General features: G+C 54.4%; 1 protein-coding gene across 2 annotated transcripts in view; it reads left to right on the top strand.

The window, feature by feature from the left end:
• Nucleotides 1-1,035: 1,035 nt before the first annotated feature.
• The window catches only part of PHACTR4 (phosphatase and actin regulator 4), a 50,932-nt gene continuing 29,803 nt past the window's right edge, over nucleotides 1,036-22,164 (top strand). Inside the window, exons 1-2 of one of the 2 annotated variants that reach the window (XM_029080929.1) lie at nucleotides 1,036-1,054; nucleotides 15,056-15,104. In XM_029080929.1, coding sequence (XP_028936762.1) covers nucleotides 15,089-15,104 — 16 coding nt within the window. In that variant the 5' untranslated portion in view covers nucleotides 1,036-1,054; nucleotides 15,056-15,088. Of the gene's footprint in view, nucleotides 1,055-1,083; nucleotides 1,104-15,055; nucleotides 15,105-22,164 lie in introns of those variants that run through there. The other variant, XM_029080928.2, reaches the window with a different exon arrangement.

The following is a 22,164-nucleotide window of genomic DNA, read 5'->3' on the forward strand; positions in this document are numbered from 1 at the left end:
GCTTGGCACATAGTAAGCGCTTAACAAATACCAACATTATTATTATTATTCTCTGTGCCTCAGTTACCTCATGTGTAAAATGGGGATTGACTGCGAGCCCCACGTGGGACAACCTGATTACCTTGTATCCCCCCAGTGCTTAGAACAGTACTTGGCACCTAGTAAGTGCTTAACAAACGTCATCATCATATATAAGGAAAATTAGAGATATGGACATAAGTGCTGTGAGGCTGGAAGGGTGAGGGGATGAATTAGACTGTAAACCCGTCAATGGGCAGGGATTGTCTCTATCTGTTGCCGAATTGTACATTCCAAGTGCTTAGTACAGTGCTCTACACATAATCATAATAATGTTGGTATTCGTTAAGTGCTTATTATGTGCAGAGCACTGTTCTAAGTGGTGGGGTCATAGGTTCGAATCCCGGCTCTGCCATTTGTCAGCTGTGTGACTGTGGGCAAGTCACTTCACTTCTCTGTGCCTGTTACCTCATCTGTAAAATGGGGATTAACTGTGAGCCTCACGGGGGACAACCTGATAGCCCTGTAACTCCCCCAGCGCTTAGAACAGTGCTCTAAACAAAGTAAGCGCTTAACAAATACCGACATTATTGTTATTATTATCAGGTGAGGCTCACAGTTAGTCCCCATTTTACAGATGAGGTAACTGAGGTAAGCGCTCAATAAATACTATCGAATGAATAAAGGGAGCAGGTCAGGACGACGCAGAAGGGAGTGGGGGAAGAGGAAAGGGCTCGATGAAGGTCGCCCGGCCAACCCCGAAGGACAGGCTCCCCCAAAGGTGGCCTCCAAACCGAGCGGGCCTCAGCCTTTCAGGCGGGCCCCCGCAGGGGCGCGCACGTCGCTCGGCCCTGCGCCGGGAGCGAGCACGCAACGGCGGGGCGGCCATTTTGTGGCCGCTGTGGTGTCCCGCCGCCCCCGCGGACTACAAGTCCCATGGTGCTGTGCGCCGCTCCCTCTCTCGCTCCTCTCCCGCCCCGTGGAGCGGGGAGGGGGGGCGGGAGAGGTGAATGCCCGGGCGGCGGCGGCGGCACAGGTAGGATTTCCGGGGGGAAACGGTTGAGGCGACGGCCGCCGCTCCGGGGGTGAGTTGGGGGGGGAGATCCAGGCCGCATTGACGGCTCCCGGGAGGGGCCATTTCCCGCGTCCTGCGCGGGTGGGGGGTAACGGCCCTCTCCCAACTGTGTGTGTGTGTGTGGGTGTGTGCCTGCGTGCATGGGGATCCCCGGGCCTTTGTGGCCGCGGCGGGCGAATCCCGAGGACCCCCCCCACCCCACCCGCCCGGGAGGTCACTGTTGGCTCGGAGACGCGGCTACCTGCCCGGGATCGGGGGCATGCAGCCACCCAGCCCGCTGCAACCGGTTGATCCCCGGCCTGGCGGTCGGGAGGATCTGAGTTCTCATCCCGCCCCTGCCTCCTATCTGCCGGGCAAGTCTCTTCGCCTCGGTGGGCCCCAGTTACCTCGTCTGTGAAATGGGGATTAAGAACCTGAGCCCCGTCGTCTACATTTGTATCTGCCCCCAGCGCTTAGTACGGTGCCCGGAGTGGTAGAGAAGCAGCGCGGCTTAGCAAGAGCACGGGCTGGGGGAGTCAGAGGTCATGGGTTCAAATCCCTGACTCAGCCACTTGTCAGCTGGGTGACTTTGGGTAAGTCACTTCACTTCTCTGGGCCTCAGTTACCCCATCTGTACAATGGGGGTTAAGACTGCGAGCCCACGTGGGACAACCTGATCCCCTTCTATCCTCCCCGGCGCTTAGAACAGTGCTTTGCACATAGTAAGCGCTCAACAAATACCATCATTATTATTATTAACAAATACCACAATTAGTATTGTTAGTGGCCCACAACGAGCGGTCGGAGCCTCGGCCTTGGGGTGGGGGTGGGGGGTTCTGGAGAGGGTCCACCCTCCCGTCCTCCGCCCCGCGGGGAGACTGAGGCCCAAGCAGCCGTTTCTTTCCCACTTCCCTCCTCGACTTCAGCCAAAAGTCCCAAGAAATCCACCCCCCGCGGCAGCAGAGAGGGCTGAGGCACAGAGAAGCCCAGGGGCTTGCAACAAAAGGACCCAGGCCAGTCCTTAGCCACAAGTCAGGAGGTCAGAAGCCACTTTGGGGGAGGGGCGGAGCAGGGGGGGGTGGTCTCCCGTGAGAATCCAGGATCTGGCTAACGAGGGAGGAGCCGAAGGCAACTGGCCTGGTGCCCTGCCCACTCCCCCAGCGGCTCCCTCGGGGCTACCAGTCCATCGATCAATCGGTTATATTTATTCCCCCGTTCAATCAATCGTATTTATTGAACAATTACTGCGTGCAGAGCACTCTACTAAGCGCTTGGGAGGGCCGTTCGCTTTGGAGTTAGGAAGCGGAACGATTGCCGTGGTTGAGAATGTGAGGTTCCTCAAAGATCTTTTCAGATGACTCGTTTTTTTCCCCTAATTACCATTCCGGGTACCCGGACGTGGCTTCTTGCTCCCTCTTTTGCATCGAATCAGGGGGCGATCCGTCACTGCCGATCCTAGATCGATAAGAACTTTGGTCCTTTGAGACTTTGGGTCACTTGTATGGGTCTCCGGCCCCCAACGGGGAGGAAACGAATTTACTTTGGGAATCTAGGCTGCATAACTGACCCTACCTCTAATTTGTCCTAGTGGCCCCGTTCCCGCTAAATTGACTTGAGGGCAGGGATCGCCTCCACTAACTCGGTGATGTTCTCTCAAGCGCATGGTAGAGGGTTCCTCGCAGGGTAGGCATTCAGTAAATATCATCGATTAAGATGGGGAGGGAAGGAGCTCCAGGAACAGTTACTCTTCAGTCCCCGTCCTCCCCCGTTAGACCACGCTCATCTTAACGAGAGCCGTGGGTGTGGGATTCAAATATGCCTGCTTCCAGGACTGGAGCGAGCCTCTAGGCCCAAAGAATCCGGCAACGCAGGGGATGAAGGGTGCTGATAACGACACCCCACCCCTCCCTGCAGGAGCCTCTCCTTAGGGCCTGTCTGTGTGGGTTCAAGGTGGGGAAACAGATACAGGACCGTGTTCTCTTGGGCAGATGCTTCAAGGAGCTGCAGTCGTTTTAAAAGCTGGTGTTTGGGTAGACCTGAGTATACTGGTTTGGTGTCCCGAGTGCGATCGTGCTTTTGGCCCAGCACTGAGTGCGACCTCCAACCAGGGCCCGGCCAGGAGCCCCCCTCTCTCCCCGGAGCACAGATAGGAGTGGGCGGGGAAAAGGGGAAGTAACTCAGCTGTGGCCAGTGTGTCCACTGTCAGCCGGGAGGGGGGCCACCTCCAGCAGGATGAGGAGGGCCCTGCCTCCCCCCCCCCCCCGGAGGTCGGTGACCTCCAGTAGAGAGGGGTGTGACCCTGTCTTGAGAGATTGGTGACCTCCCACAAGGGGAGGGGGGAACCACCCTGCCCTGGGAGGTGGGCAATTCCCAGCAGGGTGGGGGGAAGGGATGACCTTTGTGATCATACCCTGGTTGGGGGGTGAGGGGGAGGGTTCCCGCCCCAAGGAGATCATGAAATCCTTCACTGCATCCCAGTGGAGACAGGGATCTGTTCCTGGGCCGCTCCAGGCCGGCGGCGGAGGGGAGGGAAGAGGTGGGACGTAGTATTCCCTGATGTGGGATGTAGTTTCCTCTGATTTGGGCTGGCCCGAGAGAGCCCTCAGGGACCTGATTTAGACTCAGCTGTGGCCAAGGGAGGCCTTAAAACTCTGCCCTTGAAGAGGTCTGTGTTTTGGGTGAAATGTTTTACAAGCGGTGAGTTGTTTGGCAGCACAAGGCATGAGCTCCCATTGCTTATTTCAATTCTCTGCCTGGGACAAATGTGGGATTGAGTCAGTAAAACTTCTTGGAGCCTGATTTTTTTTTAAAGAAGTCTCTCCCAGATGTGGCTGCTGGAGGGTAGGGAGGGTAACATAATGAATGAGGTTTTCTTGTTTTGGTGTTTGCCTTGGGTCTGCTTTATTTCCCACTAAAAAGAAGAATTTCTTATTTGGTGCCCAAACAAGTCCCAAGATCTCACTCACTGTCTGTTCTCTGTGTAATGATTTGGACTTGGAGGCTAAAGAGAAAGAGGGTGATGGACACCAGGCTAGGTCACTATACCAATAACATCAACTGGGCTCCGACTGTGTGCAGAGCACTCTCTCGAACCCTTGCAAGACCAAGGAGCTGACGTTCTGTGGCTAGGTCATTATTTTAATTATGGTATTATAATTACTTATTAGGTGTCAAACACTGTTTTAAGCGCAGGCGTGGATACAAGTTTACCAAATCGGACTCAGTCCCTGTCCCACTTGGGGTTCCCGGTCTAAGTAGATGAGGTTCTCCCCCTGGTCTTTCCAGGTCCTGGGCTTCATGACTCTTTTGGGCCGCTTCAGAGGGTCCTTGGAGTTGCTGGAAGATGCTTGTGTAAGTCAGGTTGGAGCCGGCTTCAGGCTGAGCTCATCAGTGTGGGAAGGTTGGGGTGGCTATCAGGCTTAGAAAGGAGTTTCGTAGGAGAAGAGCCCATATGGCTTGTAATATGTTTTTTTGATTGGGAATTTACTAGTCGCTAAAAAGATCTTTATCATCATTTTCCCAGTGGGATTTTTGCATCAGATTCTCTGTAAGCGTCCAGGATGTACAAGGCTTGGAAAGTATCATTTTGCCAAACAGAGAGTTGTTAGATTAAATACCTTCTACTGTCACTGATTGGTTGCAACCAAGTGTGTGTGGTGTGCTGTACTAAGCACTTGGGAGAGAACAATGGAGATGGAAAGCCTGATCTCCACCTCTCTCAGCCAGAATAACCCCCAAGAGTTCAGGCTGTCACTGTTGAAGCAGAGGGAATGGCGCCATATCCACCCCAGCCCTTTGCACAGTGCCTGGCACATAGTAAGTGCTTAACAAACACCACAATTTCTATTATCATCATCATTACTATCCTCATCCCACTGGTTGGCTGAGCTGTGGCCCTGCTGAAGGGAGGAAGAGGAGGAGGCCGGACTCTGCCCACTCAAGATTCTTCCCAGCTGGCCCAGAAGCCACAGCTTTTCCCGTTGGCTGGAAACGTTCCTGGAGAGCAATTTGGGTTCCTCTCTCTGAGCTCATGGGTGAAGGTTGGCAGGTCCCACCTTCTGCTCTGCGCTGAGCACACCCTCCTGCAGCCTCCGCCCCCAGCACCTGGCTGCCCGAGGGCTCCCTGGGGGATGGAGGGAGGGATGGAGGGACACGGGAAGCAGTGGGTGCCGACTGGCGTCCAAGAAGGAGATGCGTGCCGCTGTGCGTAGGAGAGTCTGAAGAGGGCAGGAGCACAGGGCCGGAGGCCAAGGCGGAGGCTGTGTGGATAATCCAGCCTGGATGGGAGCCGGGCTGCCCGCAGGGAGAGGAGAACCCAGGCAGTGCTTGAGGGGGAACAGGCGGGATGGGCAGGTGTCCAGCCAGGGCGGAGCCGGGAATAATAGTAATAATAATGTTGGTATTTGTTAAGCGCTTACTATGTGCAGAGCACTGTTCTAAGCGCTGGGGTAGATACAGGGTAATCAGGTTGTCCCACATGAGGCTCACAGTTAATCCCCATTTTACAGATGAGGTCACTGAGGCACAGTGAAGTGAGTTGCCCATAGTCACACAGCTGACAAGTGGGGATGACCATCTGAGAGTAAAGAAAGGTGAAATGAGGAGGTGCCCGCCTGAGTTGGGAAGATGGGAACCACCTCCCCCCACCCCATGTTTGCCTGGCCAAAACAAGGGGGCTTTGGGAAGGAGGCAGCGCAGCCTGGTCAGTGGGTTGATCACTGCCCGCCTGCCTCAGGGCCCACCTGGGCAGCGCTGGGAACCCAAGCAGGAGATCCGGCAGTGATCCTGGGTGGGGCTGAGGCAGCTGGGCCAGGGCAAAGCCTTTTTTTTCACTCAGTGGAAAGAAACAGTAGAAGATGAAAGAGTCCCTGGACTGCCCTGGCCACTCTTCAACCAATCAATCCGGCTGCTGCTGCCTTCCAGGGATCTGCCGGCCTGCTCTTCGCCCGCTTCAGCGAGGCGGGGAGGGAGTCCGGGGCGGGGCCTGCCGGGAAGGTCCGCCGGCCTTGGCATCGACGGCATCGTTGTCTGGGGTGCTTTTTCCCCACTTGGCTCAACGCGCGGCCGTTTTGTTCTATTCCTCCGTGGGGGGAAGCTCAGCCCCGCAAAAGGCATCTGGGCCAAGTACTGTCTTGGGATTGAGCCAGTCACAGCTCTGAATACCTTTTTTCTCTGTGGCAACGAAAGTTTTGATGTGGAAACTTGAAGTAGAAATGTCAGGTTTGCAAGTGGAGTCTGTGGGTTTTGTCTTGGAGAAGTAGTTTCTGTCTTTTGTGCCCGCTATGAGTGGGGTCGGCCACAGGCAGACCCGACCTGTCAGCTGGACCAGAGGGGTTCCAGGTACGTTGGGGAACCGGAGCCCCCCGGATAGAGGCCAGAGGACCCTGACAGACCCTGCTCCAGGGGGACGCTTCCCGGGGGGGCGGGGGGCCCTTGTCAGCTGTGGCCGGTGCCAGGCTGTGAACACTCTCCTTCGGCCAGGCTCACCGATGCCAGAGTGGCGATCGTGGCCGGAGGCTCTGCGTCACCCTGAGGGCCCGGGACAAACACAGATGACTTCATTCCCCAGACAAACGGTTCTCCACCTGCCCCTCGGAGCCTCTGGGAGCCTGGCAGGCAGGCAGGAAGCCATCTGGGCCAGGGCCAGGCGACAGAGAGTTCCCGCCCACCTCTCTGGATTTTCTTCGACCAGCTCTCCTGAGATACAGTGGCACCCGAAACTTCCGAGTTTCTGACAAACAAAAGGAAGTCGTGACTCTCAGGGCTCCCGGCAGTTGGGAATCAGTTTGCCCAGGCATCCTCACGAAAAGCAGCTTCGATTGGCGAGGCGGCTGGTGGGCTGGGAGAGGGTAAGAGCACAGCGCCCACCCTGCCCGTCTCATCCTGATCACATCAGTCAGTCAATTAATCTAAGCTTTGTACCGAATGCCCACACTGCACAGAGCATTGGATTAAGCGCTTGGGAGGGTACGGTAGAATTAGTAAACCCGATCCCTGCCTTCAAGAAGCATAACATCTAGCGGAGGAGACAGCAACCTGTAATGATTTATGGTCAGGAGGAAGGCATGGATGTGTATATGAGTTAGAGTTTAAATAGTAGAACGTGTATGTCAATCTGTACGGAAGTGCTACGAGTGATTGTGAGGGCACAAGTAATAATGATTTTTGGGGTAGTTCTTAAGCCCTTACCATGTGCCAAGCACTATGCTAGGCATAGATTCAGTGCAGTCAGACCAGACACAGTCCCTGAACCACCTGGGACTCACAGTCTAAGCAGTGGGAGAACAGATGTTGGTATTTGTTAAGCGCTTACTATGTGCAGAGCACTGTTCTAAGCGCTGGGGTAGACATAGGGGAATCAGGTTGTCCCACATGGGGCTCACAGTCTTAATCCCCATTTTACAGATGAGGTAACTGAGGCACAGAGAAGTTAAGTGACTTGCCCACAGTCACACAGCTGACAAGTGGCAGAGCTGGGATTCGAACTCATGACCTCTGACTCCAAAGCCCGTGCTTTTTCCACTGAGCCATGCTGCTTCTCTACCTCCCCATTTTACCTCCTCCAGGAAGCCAAGGTCACACGGCAGGCAAATGGCAGAGCAGGGATTGGAGCTGCTTCTCCTGACTCACAGGCCTGGGCTCTTTTCACTAGGCCGTGCCACTTTTCTGTGCCAGGTCTCAACACCATCATTCATGCTGTCCTGGGTCAGGCCAGTGAACCCTCCACCTTCATCAGTCAACTCATCAGTCATATTTATTGAGCACTTACTCTGTGCAGAGCCCTGTACTAAGTACTTGGGAGAGTCCAGTTCAGTAAGAGAAGCAGCGTAGCTTAGTGGCAAGAGCAAAGGCTTAGGAGTCAGAGGTTGTGGGTTCTAATCAGCTGAGTGACTTTGGGCGAATCACTTAACGTCTCTGTGCCTCAGTTATCTCATCAGTAAAATGAGCATTAAGACTGTGAGCCCCACATGGGACATTCTGACTACCTTGTATCTACCCCAGTGCTTAGAACAATGCTTGGCACATAGAAGTGCTTAACAAATACCATCATTATTATTATTAGAGTTGGTAGACACATTCCTTGCCCACAAGGAGCTTATAGTCTAGGGGGAAACAGACATTAAAATAAATTGCAGATATGTATGTAAGTGCTGTGAAGCTGAGGGTGGGGTGAATAGCAAGTGCTTAAAGAGGTTTGGATTCAAGGGCCTAGGCAGTGTAGAAGGGAGTAGGATGTTGAAATACTTTACAGGTAGGAGGATTGGGGCTATGGCAGTGGCATGCCAAGATCAAACAATCGGTTGTTTTTAATTATGTCCTTACTGTGTGCAGAGCATTGTACTAAGCTCTTGAGAGAATATATTACAGCAATATAATAGATATGTTATATCTTTGGAGGACCCCCTGGACGGTTTGTCCTCTTTGACACCCAGCCATCTGATGAGGAAACCGCAGACCTGCTGCAAACATCCCCAGCATTTTTTTTAATATGGTATTTGTCAAATACTGTTCTAAGCCTTGGGGTAGATACAGATTAATTAGGTTGGACACAGTCCCTGTCCTGCGTAGGGCTCAGAGTCAAAGTAAGAGGGAGAACAGAACTGAGGCACGAAGAAGTTAAGTGACTTGCCCGAGGTTATGCAGCAAGCAATTGGCCAAGCTGGGATTAGAACCCAGGTCCTCTAACTCCCAGGTCTGTGCTGTTCTTTCTGGTATCTGAGGTGGGCGTCTTGTCTGGGAGGTGGTCCACCTCCTTTCTGAACTTGTTGGAATTGTCTGCCGCCAAAACTTTCATCTCCGTGTACTATGGAGGAACTGTTCCCTCTTATCTGCCTCTGGCCTGGAACGCCCTTTCCTTCTTCCTATTCGACAAATAATTACTCTCCCCACCTTCAAAACCTTACTGAAGGCATATCTCCTTCCCCGACTAAGCCCTCATTTCCTCCTTTCCCACTTTCTTCTTTGTTGCCCTGATCTGCTCCCTTTATTCACCCCTCCCTCAACCTCTCCACACTTATGTACATACCCATACTTTGTATTAATGTCTGTCTCCCCCTCTAGACCGTAAGCTTATTGTACTCTTTTAAGTGCTTAGTACAATGCTCTACACAAAATAAGCGCTCAATAAATATGATTTTTTAAAAATCAGTTTTGAAAGTGACATCCTTACATCTTTTTTATGGTATTTAAGTGCTTGTTGTGTGCTAAGCACTGTTCTGAGCACTGGAGTAGATATAAAACTAATCAGGTTGGACACAGTCCACGTCCCACATGGGACTCACTGTCTTCATCCCCATTTTATAGTTGAGGTAACAGAGAAGTGAAGTCACTTTCCCAAGGTCACACTGCAGACAAGTGGCAGAGCCAGGACCAGAACTCAGGTCCTTTTGACTCCCAAGCCCGTGCTCTAGCCACTAGGCCACACTGCTGCTCATCTTCATGAGTTGATAGACACATTCCCTACTTATAACAAGCTCACAGTCTAGAGGGGGAGACAGACATTAATATAAATAAATATTTTAAGTAAATAAATTGCAGATAAATACATATGTGTTTTGGGGGTGGGAGGGAAGTTGATTGAAGGGAGCAAGTCAGGATGATGCAGAAGGGAGTAGGAGAAGAGGATAGAAGGGCTTAGTCAGGGAAGGCTTCTTGGAGGAGATGGGCACTTAGTAAGGCCTTGAAGTGAGGGAGAGATATTATCTCTCTGATATGAGGAGGGAGGATGTTCCAGGCCAGAGGTGGGATGGGTGAGATAGGTGAGATCGAGGTAGAGTGAGAAGGTTAGCATTGGAGGAACGAAATGCGCGGGCTGGGTTGTAGTCGGGGGGAACAAGGTGATGGAGTGCTTTAAAGCCAGTGGTGAGTGGTGAGGAGTTTTTGTTGGATGCAGAGTGGATGGACAACCACCGGAGTTTCTTGAGGAGTGGGAAGAACATCTGAACTTTTTTGAAAAAAAATTGTCCGGGCAGCAGAATGGAGTATGGACTGGAGTGGGGAGAGACAGGAGGTGGGGAGGACTGCAAGGAGGCTGATACAATAAGGTGAGGTAGGATAAGTGCTCGCATTAATATGGTAACAGTTTCAATGGAGAGGAAGGGGCAGATTTTGGAGATGTTGTGAAGGTAGACTTTTTTCAAGACAGACTTTTCGGTCTGCCCTTCTACGGATGCAACTCTTCCCCTCTGACCATTTAGTCTTCCCTTTACTGCCCCTCGCCATCTGTGCTCTGCTTTCTTAGGATGTGGCACCCAGAGGGGCTCTTGGGGTCCCCACGGTATGAGGGGCAGGAGCTTTTGCCTGGGGGCCTGGGGAGGGGAGACGCTGCGGAATTTGTCCAGGGCTGCGGGGGTGTTGTGGCTGGCGGGAAGGGAAGATATGGCAGGTCTGGGCATTCGGCCAGCCCCCCATGCTCCAGCAGGGTGATTCTAGCTCCAGGAAGTCGCCGACAGCACCCTCCCCTCAGCCTGTGGTCTTGGGTTGTTGTTGGACTAAGCCTGGCAGTGTAGATGGACTCGCCCCCAGAGCCAGTCACCGCTCCCCTCCCTGTATCCCTAGGTTGTCATGGTTCTGAAATGGGAGCCGTGTGGGTGTCGTGCCGGTGATCCCGGCACGAGGCAGGGTTTGCCAGGGATGGTGGAGCAGCAGCAGTAGCAGTGCCCATGGAGGGCCTGGGTCTGGCTAAGCACTGTCGTGGACACCCAGGAGAATTCCAGACACAGGCCTGGACTTGCCAGTGGGTGGCTGTCAGTTTGAGTGGAGCAGGGACCCTACATCCGGTCATTCAAACAGGTGACATTGCTAGAGCAGAAATCAAAAATCCATAGGCCTCCCTGCTGGAGTCCTCATCACCACCCCTGGCATTTCTGAACATTGCAGTTTTCATACTCTGCAACTTATTAATTCATTCAATCGTATTTATTGAGTGCTTACTGTGTGCAGAGCACTGTACTACGCGCTTGGAAAGTACATTGGCAACAGATAAAGACAATCCCTACCCAACAGCGGGCTCACAGTCTAGAAGAGGGAGTCAGACAACAAAACAAAACAAGTAGATAGGCATCGCTACTATCAAAATGGATAAATAGAATTATAGATATATGCACATCATTAATAAAATAAATAGAATAATAAATATGTACAAATATACACAAGTTCTTTGGGGCGGAGAAGGGGATAGAACAGAGGGAGGGAGTAGGGCGATGGGGAGGGGAGGAGGAGCAGAAGAAAAGGGGGGCTCAGTCTGGGAAGGCCTCCTGGAGGTGGTGAGCTCTCAGTAGGGTTTTGAAGGGGGGAAGAGAGCTAGTTTGGAGGATGTGAGGGGGCGGGGCATTCCAGGCCAGAGGTAGAACGTGGGTCGGGGTCGATGGCGGGACAGGCGAATGAGGCACTGTGAAGAGGTTAGCAGCTGAGAAGCGGAGTGTGTGGGCTGAGCTGTAGAAGGAGAGAAGGGAGGTGAGGTGGGGGCAAGGTGATGGAGAGCTTTGAAGCCAATAGTGAGGAGTTTTTGCTTCACGCGAAGGTTGATAGACAACCACTGGAGATTTTTGAGGAGGGGAGTGACAGGCCCAGGGCGTTTCTGTAGAAAGATAATCTGGGCAGCAGAGTTAAGTATAGACTGAAGCAGGGAGAGACAGGAGGATGGGAGATCAGAAAGGAGGCTGATGCAGGAATCCAGTCGGGATATGATGAGAGATTGTACCAACAAGGTAGCGGTTTGGATGGCGAGGCGGGAGTGGATCTTGGCAATGTCGTGAAGGTGAGACCGGCAGGTTTTTGTGACAGATTGGATGTGTGGGGTGAATGAGAGAGCAGAGTCAAGGATGACACCAAGGTTGCGGGCTTGTGAGACGGGAAGGATGGTAGTGCCGTCCACCGTGATGGAAAAGTCAGGGAGAGGACAGGGTTTGGGAGGGAAGATAAGGATCTCATACGTACTTATGCACGTACTCCTGCAGAGCCACTTGTTCTTCTTCCGTCTGTAAATTATTTCAGTATCCATCTCCCCTGCTCGACTACAAGTTCCTGGAGGGCAGATTTTGTGCTCTCCAATTCTGCTGTTCTCTCAAAAGCGCTCGGTCCAGGGCTCCACTTCCGGTGGTTGCCACTCGGTGAATGCCATCGATGGGTGCTCTTGCACATTGCTGGAACTGTTCTCATTGGAGCAAGCGGCTGTCTTGGCCAGTGGTCTGGAGAAGAGCAGGCTGGAGGGGGGCTTTAGGAGAGGGAAGGGATGGGCGCTGTTTGGGGAAGGGGGTGTGGATGAGGGCAGGAGGCCATTGTTGCAGATCACAGGAGATGGGACCGGGTGAGCCTTCCCCGCCGGCCACTAGCCACCTCCACAGTTGAGCACAGGCCCTTCCAGCCCAACTGAGGGCCTCACCCGTCCGTATGTGTGGTCGTGCACATGGATTGGTGGTGGGAGGGAGCTTTTGGACCAAAGGGTTTTAATTATCGGCGAACACCTTTCTGGGCGGGAAAAAATGCTTTGGCCCCTGAGGAGGGCTTTGGGCAGCTGGGCCCTGCTGGGGAAGCACAAGGATGGCCGGGAGCCAGGGGAGCCGGGTCCCCATCCTAGGCCTACCGTGTGACCTTGGGCAAGACATTTAACCACATCGGGTCTCAGTTTTTTCACCCCTAAAATGGGGCTGTGATCCCTGCTCTCCTTGCTTCTTAGACCTTGAATCCCAGGCAGAAAAAGGTCTAAATCTGAACCAATAATCTTGATTCAACCCCAGCTCTTAGTGGAGTGCTCGGTGTGGAGTAAGCCCATGATTAATGCCACAATAATAATGGTAATGATAATGATGAATGTTGTTTATTTGGCTCTAGAATTTTTGAGGGTTCTGTGGGCGTGTGTGTGCCCAGAGGATGTGGTGCTGATTCTCCAGGGAGGTTTGGCCAAGGTGATTGTACAGAGGGGCAGAGGAGGAGGAGGAGGGTGACAAGTAGGGGCTCCCCACAAGCCCAGTTGCCCCAGTGCTATTCTGCTCTTGATCAGGACTACGACCACATCCTGTGGCTTGGGATAGGTCTGGTCAGGTGGCTGGCAGATGAGATACATGTGTGTGTTGGGGGGGGGGGGTGCACATACACGTGTGGCCTGCTCAGGACAAGTGAATGAATGCAGTAACCACGTCTTACTCCCAGATAGGGCCCCGTGATGGGGCGAGATCACCGTGGCTTCTGCTCAGGTAGCCCCTAAAGGGTATAGCAATGGGGGCTGCCCTGATGGGGAGCAGGGAGGGTGGGATCCTTCCTCCCCGGGAATGTCCCATCCCTGCACCTGGCCAGGTCTCACCTGGCTGGCATCTCCAGGTGGGATGAAGATTCTCTGAGCTTCCCAGGAGGGAGAGCAGCTGGGGTCGTTCTCACCCCGGCCACCCTGTCTGCACCAGAGTTAAGCTACGGGAACGCTGGCCTTCCCGAAGCAGCCAGACATCCTTGCATTTCCCCCCCGGCGGTGATCCCAACCCGGCTCTGGTAGTGGGGAGGGACTGTTAGCCTGCGGGAGCGGTTCACCTCCTTTGGGCCATCCCTTGGCAGGCTCCTATAGGCAGCCCTCCTTGGCATCTTCATGCAGAGGCAGCTATCCTTGTCTACCCCTCAAGAGATGTCAGGCCGGCCTAGGGCCAACACTTCCGGAGCGTCACGGCCGGCTCGGCCCCCGCCCCGGGAAGGTCCGTCCTTGCTGTCCCGGGAAGGAGGTCAAGCTGAAATGTTCATTTGTGAGTGTTCCGTATAGGCTGAGGACTGGCTCACAGGCCTGTGGATCTCTCAGAGAGTTGAGCTGAGGGGGATGACTGGCATCGGGGTTAGCCATCTCCTTCACCCTTCCTTTCCTCATTCCCTGACCCCGCCCCCATTCCCCCCACACACCTCCAGCAGCAGGTGACATGGACACTGCCCATCATTGAGTTTGTATTCATATGTTCAGTGGTTTCTGAATAGGAAGCTGGGTGAGGTAGTGGAAAAAGCCATTGGTGTGCTGGGTGACCTTAGGCAATCCACCTCACCCCTCCTGCACCATGCATTCCTTGTCAGAAAAATGGGGAGACCGATTCCCCCTTTTCCACATCTTGCCCTTGCTCCCCAGGGATGTGCATGGGGCAAATGAGAGTCAAGCTCTAGAAAGTAAAAGTGTAATGAGTTAAATTAAGGTGGAGGGGTCATTACTGGAGGCCAGTCCATTCATCGGGTTTTTTCTAAGTAGCCACATGGGTCAGAAGCCTGATTTTATTGGGAAGGCAGTCGGGACCTCTGGGGAGAAAGCGGATTTTGGAGAGGAGTTTCAGTTGGGCCCACCGGCGGTCAGGTGGACAAGCGGGAGATTGTGGTGGTCGGGCCCAGGACCGGAGCCCAATGTAGGGAGACAGAGTCTGGCTCTGCATGAGAAAACCAACTTTCGACCCCTTCCCTTGCAGACTCTGCTTTTTCTGTACTTTTCCTTTCGCCTCAGGGAACCCTCTACTTCCCGTGGGCCGATCTGACCCTCTGCTCGGATCGTCACCCCGCTCCCTGCTCCTTGCCGCGTGAGAAATTTGGCAGTCTTTCCCTGCCCCCACCCCCCTCCACCCCATTCTCCTGTGGTTTTATTTTCCGTTCTGCGTTTGAACCAGACGGTGGAAAACCCAAAATGGAACGACAGAAGTGACCGTGACGTGGGTGCCGTGTCTGGCGATGGTGGTGGTAGTATGGGCTGATGATGTGTGATCTGGGTGTCCGGCTGCCACGGGCTGTCTGCCCCTTCCCCGGGGGAGGAGCTCTGCACCACCAGCGGGAGGTGCTCTGTCTTGCTCTCTCCCTACCCCCCACGCCCCCTTCCTGCTCCCGGAAGAGCAGGGGGGTGGGGAGAGAGAGAGACCTCACTCGTGTGCGTATATGTGAGAAACCCATCTCCTGGCTGATTGATTGATTGCCCTCCAGCCCAGGCAGGTCCGTTGGAGCCGCTACACTGACCTCGTTTGTTTTGGGTTCTTGTAGGAGCCAGCCCGGCACACGGCAGCTGTTGGTGGCATGGAAGAGCCGTTTGGTGAGTACAACCCAACCCTCTCACGCGGTCCAACGAGACTGTCACTCTTCCGCCTGCTCCCCCTAAGCCCACGCACACCCTTGCTCTGCTGGTGGCAGACGGAGTCTTTCACCTCCTCAACCGTGGGGTGTCACGGGTACTGAGGTGAAGGCGCGTGTGGTGTGAAGTGGCCCGGAGCGTTCAGGAGAAGCAGGCGGCCTTCCAGAGCTCCGCTCGGCTCCCCCAGCCCCATCAGTCTGCTGGGATTCATCGGGAGCCAGGAGAGCCTCCCCAACACCGTATGGTCATCCCCGGCCAGGCCGGGAATGGTGCTGGACTCGTCTGTTGGGCTTGGCCAGGTTGGCCGAGACCGTTTTTTCCTCGGCCGGAGGCTGCCCCTGGGCTCCCTCCGACCACTGGCGTGGGCTGGAGTCGTGCTTGGGTCTGGGGGTTACTCCACGCATAATAAAGCTGCGACTCGGCTTCCGTTGGCCCACTAGCCCATTGGCTCCTGGCACTGGGAAGAAAGATCCAGTCTTTCGTAGCCATGGAGGGAGGTGAGAAGCAGCATAGCAGCATAGAGAAGCAGCGTGGCTCAGTGGAAAGAGCACGGGCTTTGGAGTCAGGGCTCATGAGTTCGAATCCCAGCTCTGCCACTTGGCTGTGTGACTGTGGGCAAGTCACTTAACTTCTCTGTGCCTCAGTTCCCTCATCTGTAAAATGGGGATTAAGACTGTGAGCCCCACGTGGGACAACCTGATTCCCCTGTGTCTACCCCAGCGCTTAGAACAGTGCTCGGCACATAGTAAGCGCTTAACAAATACCAACATTATTATTATTATTATAGGTGATCCAGGGAAGAGCTTGAGGTATCCCGGTGAGTCAGGGCCCTCATCGCGGGGCCAGGCACCAGGCCCTTCTAATCCTGGAGACACCCACACACACACACCGACATACTCTGGGACACACTGGGACCCAGGATAGCACCTTGGCCATGTGGCTCTTGTCCTAGTGCCCTTCTGAGGCACACCGGTGTCTGGGTTAGATTTCAGCTGGTATGAGGGAGCTGTGGCCTCTGCCGGGTACCAAGGAAGCATCGCTAGGGCCCCTCCCCACCCCCCGCATAAGGTCGAGAGTCGGGGAGTCTGGGACCCTTGCTGGAGGTTGGTAAGGAACCCAGTGCGGGACTCCTTCTGGAGCTTTCAAGAGTTTGCGTGCACCCTTGGGGCCCAACCCAGCTGCCTTCCTGTGCCTGGGAGAGCCTGACCATGGGTGGTTGCTGTTCCTGCCCAGTCTCCTCTCTGTGTGACAGACACCCCTCAGATCTGCGCCCCCCTCCCCCCAGCCCCGGCGAGGGCGGGGGGAAATAAGCTGGGGCAGTTGCTCTGAAGGGGCGCTTAGTAGGTGTGACTGTACCTGAAACCCAACAACATGGGGTTAATCAAGGCAACGGGGCCTCTTCAGGGAACGGTGCTGTGCAGCAAGCCAATCTCTAGGCCAAACGCTAGGAGGCAGATCGCCCTCAGTAATGGCTTGGCCATTCATCCAGTTTTCTGCCTGCTACACATCTCAGTTTTCTGGCCCAGGACAGTGCTTAAAAGGGCATTTTGGAGATTGAATGTCACCCCTCTCTGCCCCTTCCCTCCCCTCAACCCCTGGAGGGATATGCCTTCAGCAGGGAGGGGGTGAATGGGGGGTGATAACAATAATAATAATAGTAATAGTATTAAGCGCTTGCTAAGCACTGTACTAAGCCCTGGGATAGATACGATCAAATTAGTTTGGACACAGTCCCTGTCCCACATGGGGCTCACAGTCTCAGTCCTCATTTTACAGATGAGGTAATGGAGGCACAGAGAAATAAAGTGACTCACCCAAGTTCACACAGCAGACAAGTGGCGGAGCCGGGATTAGAACCCATGACCTGCTGACTCCCAGGCCTGTGCTCTATCCACTATGCCAGGCTTCTTCCCAGAATTGTTCCAGGGTTTTCCCTGGTGGACTGTACTCAGGCTTTTTCCGGAGAACATCCCAAGGGAGACTGCGCTGATTCAGGGAAAGCTGAGAAGTCTGGGACCCGCCCCAGTTGGAGGGGTTGTTGGGGCCGGGGAGTCGACTAGCCCGTCAAAGCACAGTGGAAAAATGCTCCTGCTCCCCCTGGGGAAAGGGGTGTCAAGACAGTGCATACGTGAGGGCTATGTGCAGGTGCTCAGCTAGCAGAGGTCCCCCCGGAGAAGATTGTATATGTATATTTGTGTGTGTGCGTATGCACCCACACATATTCAGGACAGGCCATCAGAGTCTTCTGAATGCCCAATCCCCAATGGGATTAAAGGCTGGTCTCCATTTCCGTTTGGTGGAATTGTCAAAAGACAATCTCCCATCTCCCACCTGTGTTTGCTGCCATCCCCGCCCCCACGTTCAGCACCCCCGTCCCCTCCCCAGGCGAAGCCTCAGGGATTGCCAGCGTGGAGCTGGTGGCCTGGTTTTCCGGGAAATCAGCGACCCTCTGGCAAAGCCTGCTTTTCTGAGGACGGGTCCGGTCATCCCCTCTCCCATCCCCCAACAAGAAGTGGAGAGACTGGTTTCCAGCAGGTCCCACTGCTTCCTCAGCGGGCAGACAGTCGAAGAGAGTTGGGGTGTTCCTTGGCCTATTGAGTGAGTAAAGAGCCCTCTAGACTGTAAGCTCATTGTGGGCAGGGACTGTGTCTTGTCTGCTCTGTTATATTAAATACCCCCAAGCACTCAGTCCAGTCCTCTGCCCACAGTGAACAATAAATACGATTGATTGATTGATTCTCCATAGCCCCCTCAGAGCCATCCAAGCGCAGGCAGTATGACCAAGTAATTATTCAGTCAGTCGGTATTTACTGAGCACTTACTATGTGCAGAGCACTGGACTAAGTGCTTGGGAGAGTACAGTGTGACAGAGTTGGTAGACACGATCTCTGCCGTCCAGGAATTCACAGTCTAGTAGGGGAGACAGACATTCCAATAAATTATAGGTAAGAGAAGCCACCCAGTATAAAGCTATGTAGGGAAGTGGGGTGAATCCCCATGAGCATGGATCCGAGCTCGTTTGAAATGTCCAAGAGGACCTGAGGGTCTTGGCTGGATGAAGCTGAGAGACCTCGGGACTTTCAGCAAGGCCATGCTGGGTTAGGGGTCAGACCAGTGCCCCCCGCAAACCTCCTCTCCCCTTACTTGTGACTGAGAGAGTGCTGTCTGAACGCTGGGCTGTGCCCCACCTCTTCTCGCCCTCCTTCCTGCCGGCTAGGGGCCTTGGATTTCCCCGCTCCTCTCTTTCTGTTGGCCTGTACTGTGTCCCTGTGAGTGGCTGCCTTGTAATGACGGTGGGATTCGTTAATCAGATGAGTGGTGGACCTGGGATTAGAACCCATGACCTTCTGACTCCCAGGCCTGTGCTCTACCCACTATGCCTGGCTTCTTCCCAGAATTGTTAAGCCGGGGAAGGTGCAAGTTCATCACATCAGAGCTAGACTCAGTCCCACACTCGGCCTGTAGTCTTCGAGGGACGGAGTACATTTACCTTAATCTCATTTCACTGATGAAGAAACTAAGAGGTTGAGCGACTTTCCCGAGGTCACACAGCCTAGAGGTGGAGGTGGGAACTGGAACCTAGGTCTCCTGACTCTTGCGCCCAAGGCACCACTAATTCTCATAGTAGCTCCTCACGGGTCTCTGTCCTGGGCCGGGGGTAGAGGGCCCTCCAGCTCTTCTTGAGCCCACTGCTGATTTGGCCTGCACCCCTTTTTAGGGGAACATAGGGTGGGGCCCAGGATGCTTGGCATTGGTGCTGGTTCACGCGTAAATCATACGATCGGCCCCCCCACTAAGCCAGTTCTGTTCCACCAAATGCAGTCAGGCGGGAAAAGTCCCTCCAATGGCACCGGAGGAGTTCTGTGCAGCCCCTCCGGATGACCTACTGACTATAATCTCTCTGAGGGTAGGAGTCTGTCTTGTCTAACTGGGCCAGACCGCTCTATGCACCTGCCTCTGGCTCGGGGATGGTTGGCTCCTGGTGCCTGCTTTCCCTCCCTGCCCCGCGAGCCGCTGGCAAAGAATGTGCGGAAATTCTTTTCTCCGGGCCCAAAGTGCAGCTCTGACACATTCCAGCCCTCCTTTCCTCCCTTCCTCCCTCCCTATCAGGCATGCAGTAAGAAAATACCTGCCTAATTAGTCGGGGTTTCCTGGTGCTGAGCTAGATAAATGGCAAGGGGAGGAAAACCTCCTCTGCCTTCTGATCTCTGTCCTAGTGCATCTGGGACAAAGGGCCAGCTATCCCTCAAGGGTCCATGTCGGGCCCACTGGGCACCAGCTTTCTTCCTTAGTCCCCACTCCCCGCCCCGTGCCAATGACATTGGCTTAATCGACAGCCTCCAACCTGGAACACACATCCTAGCACATTGCGAGAGGCAGCGTGGCCTGGTGGATAGAACATGGGCCTAGGAGTCAGAAGGACCTGGGTTCTAATCCTGCCTCTGCCACTTGACTACTATGTGATCTTGGGCAAGTCACTTCGTTTCTCTGTGCTCTGTTACCTCATCTGTAAAATGGGGATTAAGACTGTGAGCCCCACGTGATATACGGACTGGGTCCAATCTGATTAGCCTATGTCTACCCCAGGGCCTCATACAGTGCCTGGCACATAGTAAGTGCTTAACAAGGGCCCTAAAAACAAAACAACAAAACAAGTCCTGAGAAACTCCATGTTCAAGGAGAGCCTTGGGGTGGTTCTTGCAGGTACAGTGGTCGATGGCATGAGGGGGCTGTCCACGTAGTGAGGAGGCTCTGCCACCTGAGCTGCAGCAAGTACCAGATTTGGGGAGATTGGTTGCTACTGCGGTGTGACGACTAAGGACGGGCAGCGTGTGTCAGAGGGAGCCAGGGATTGATCGGGTGATTTCTCTCGGCCCTGGTTGCAGATGGCCAGGCAGGCAGGAACTTGGCGGGGGCCTTTGTCCTCCCCAGTAGCCATCCAGCCCTGGGCACTGCCAGGCGCAGGGCTGGGCCAGTGTCGTGGAGATTCTGGAAAAGCCGAGTCTGCCCTCCTGGAGCCGGTGCTAAACCCATGAGCGGAGACAAGGGCACTCCACCCAGCATTGATTCGTTCATTCAATCAGTTGTATTTATTGAGTGCTTACTGTGTGCAGAGCACTGTATTAAGTGCTTGGGAGAGTACATTACAGCGGTAAAGTCACACTTCCTGCCCACAGTGAGCATACAGTCTAGGAGGGGGAGCCAGACATCAATACAAATAAATGAAATAAAATCACAGATATGTACACAAATGCTGTGGGGCTGGGAGGGGGGAAGAGCAAAGGGAGCAAATCAGGGTAATGCAGAAGGGAGTGGGAGATAAGGAAAAGTGGGACTTAGTCTGGGAAGACCTCTTGGAGGAGTTGTGCTGTCAATAAAGCTTTGAAGCGGGAAGAGAAATTGTCAGATTTGAGGGGGGAGGGCGTTCCAGGCCAGAAGCAAGACATAGGCTAGGAGTCAGCAACGAGACAGGTGAGATTGAGACACAGAGAGTGAAGTATGCAGGCTGGGTTGTAGAAGGAGAGAAGCTAGGTGAGGTAGGAGGGGGCAAGGTAATGGAGTGCTTTAAAGCCAATAATGAGGATCCTGTGGTCCCAACACGTGGGGCTGAACAGAAAAGCCACCTGGCTCTCAGATCTGGACTTAGTCAATTTTTCTTGGTGGTCTAACCGCAGCACAGCTGGGCTCTGCCCCTCTATAAGGGGCTAGAGGAGGGCATGGAAGTGGAGGGTTGGGGGGTTTGGGTTCCCCCAAAGATCTGGAGCCAGATTCCCCTTTCCCCACCCTCCCCCAGATCCCAGCACTCAGAGTGCAGTTGGAGCCCTCCCACCAACTATGCCAATAATCCCCGAGAGAGGGACGACCACATACTGCCACCCCCTCCCCCCCCCAGTACAGGGTGGGCATTGGTGCAGACTTGGGCTTGGATGCTTGGGCTTGCACGACACACGTTGATTCCGGGTTCTGGGGCTCCTGGGTTCATCCCGAGGTGTGACCACCCTGCGCTCCGGTGCCCGAGCTTCCAGCCCGTAGGGAAAGGAGCGGAGCTCTCCTTCCTTTCCCTGCCCTAGCCAGCTCAGGTGCTTAATTCTCTCCTTCCAAATGAAACCTTGAGTCCTTGGGACTGGGCGCCGGGTGGTTTGGGGCCTTTTACAAATTTCAGATAGAGGGGCCCAGCCCGTGGCGCTAGTGGAAACTGGTGTCTGAGCGTCCCCTGTTTGGGCAAATGTAAGAGTGGGTGGGGGTGTAAATGTGCATTCTGCAGCTTGGGAGGCAGGCCAGTAAAGCCAGCTGATGAAACCCCTCTCCACTGCAGAAATCTGTCCTGTGGCTTTGCCCTCCCAGCCCAGTGGCCCAGGTGGGGCAGGGGATGGCAGCTGTCCCTCCAAATAGACGATAATGCTTGCCACGTGACACACACCAGGCGGCCCTGCACACTACGGCCCAGGTGCTCCTGGTACCTCGCTCCCGGTACCTCCTTTGAAACAGCCGGTGAGCTGTCTTCTCTGACAGCCTATTGCGTTGTCCAATTTGGACAGCCCTGAAGCAAGATATTTCCAGGCAGAGGCAGTGACCCATTTGCTTTCTCTTTGAGCAAGGGAGTTTCCTTTCCATTGCTCCAGTATTGCCAAGGCCACAGGCTGGGTCAGTGGGCGGGCAGGGGGCACGTGGAGGAGGAGGTGGCTTGCCTGATTATTCTCACGGGACCAAGGAAGAGTAGGAGTGCCTGCCCCCCCCCCCCCCCACCTCCTCCCATCCTCCCTCAAGCCAGCTGCCCTCGGTAATTAGCACCATCCCTGACAAGGTTTGTCTTTGGAAATTGGGGAGAAAGGGGTGCCCCTTCAGCAACCCCCAGGATTCAGTGACAGCTGGAGGAAGAGGCCTGGCTCCTTCTCTGGAACCTGACTCACCGGGTCAGGCTAGCCTTCTTTTCCTATGACTTACGCTCCCCAGCCGGCTTCCTCTGCAGGAGAGCACGGGCAGAGGGAGACAAGAAGAAGGGCATACAGATGCAGGGTGT

This window comes from Ornithorhynchus anatinus, chromosome 16 (genome assembly GCF_004115215.2).
Source record: "Ornithorhynchus anatinus isolate Pmale09 chromosome 16, mOrnAna1.pri.v4, whole genome shotgun sequence".
Lineage (NCBI taxonomy): Eukaryota > Metazoa > Chordata > Mammalia > Monotremata > Ornithorhynchidae > Ornithorhynchus > Ornithorhynchus anatinus.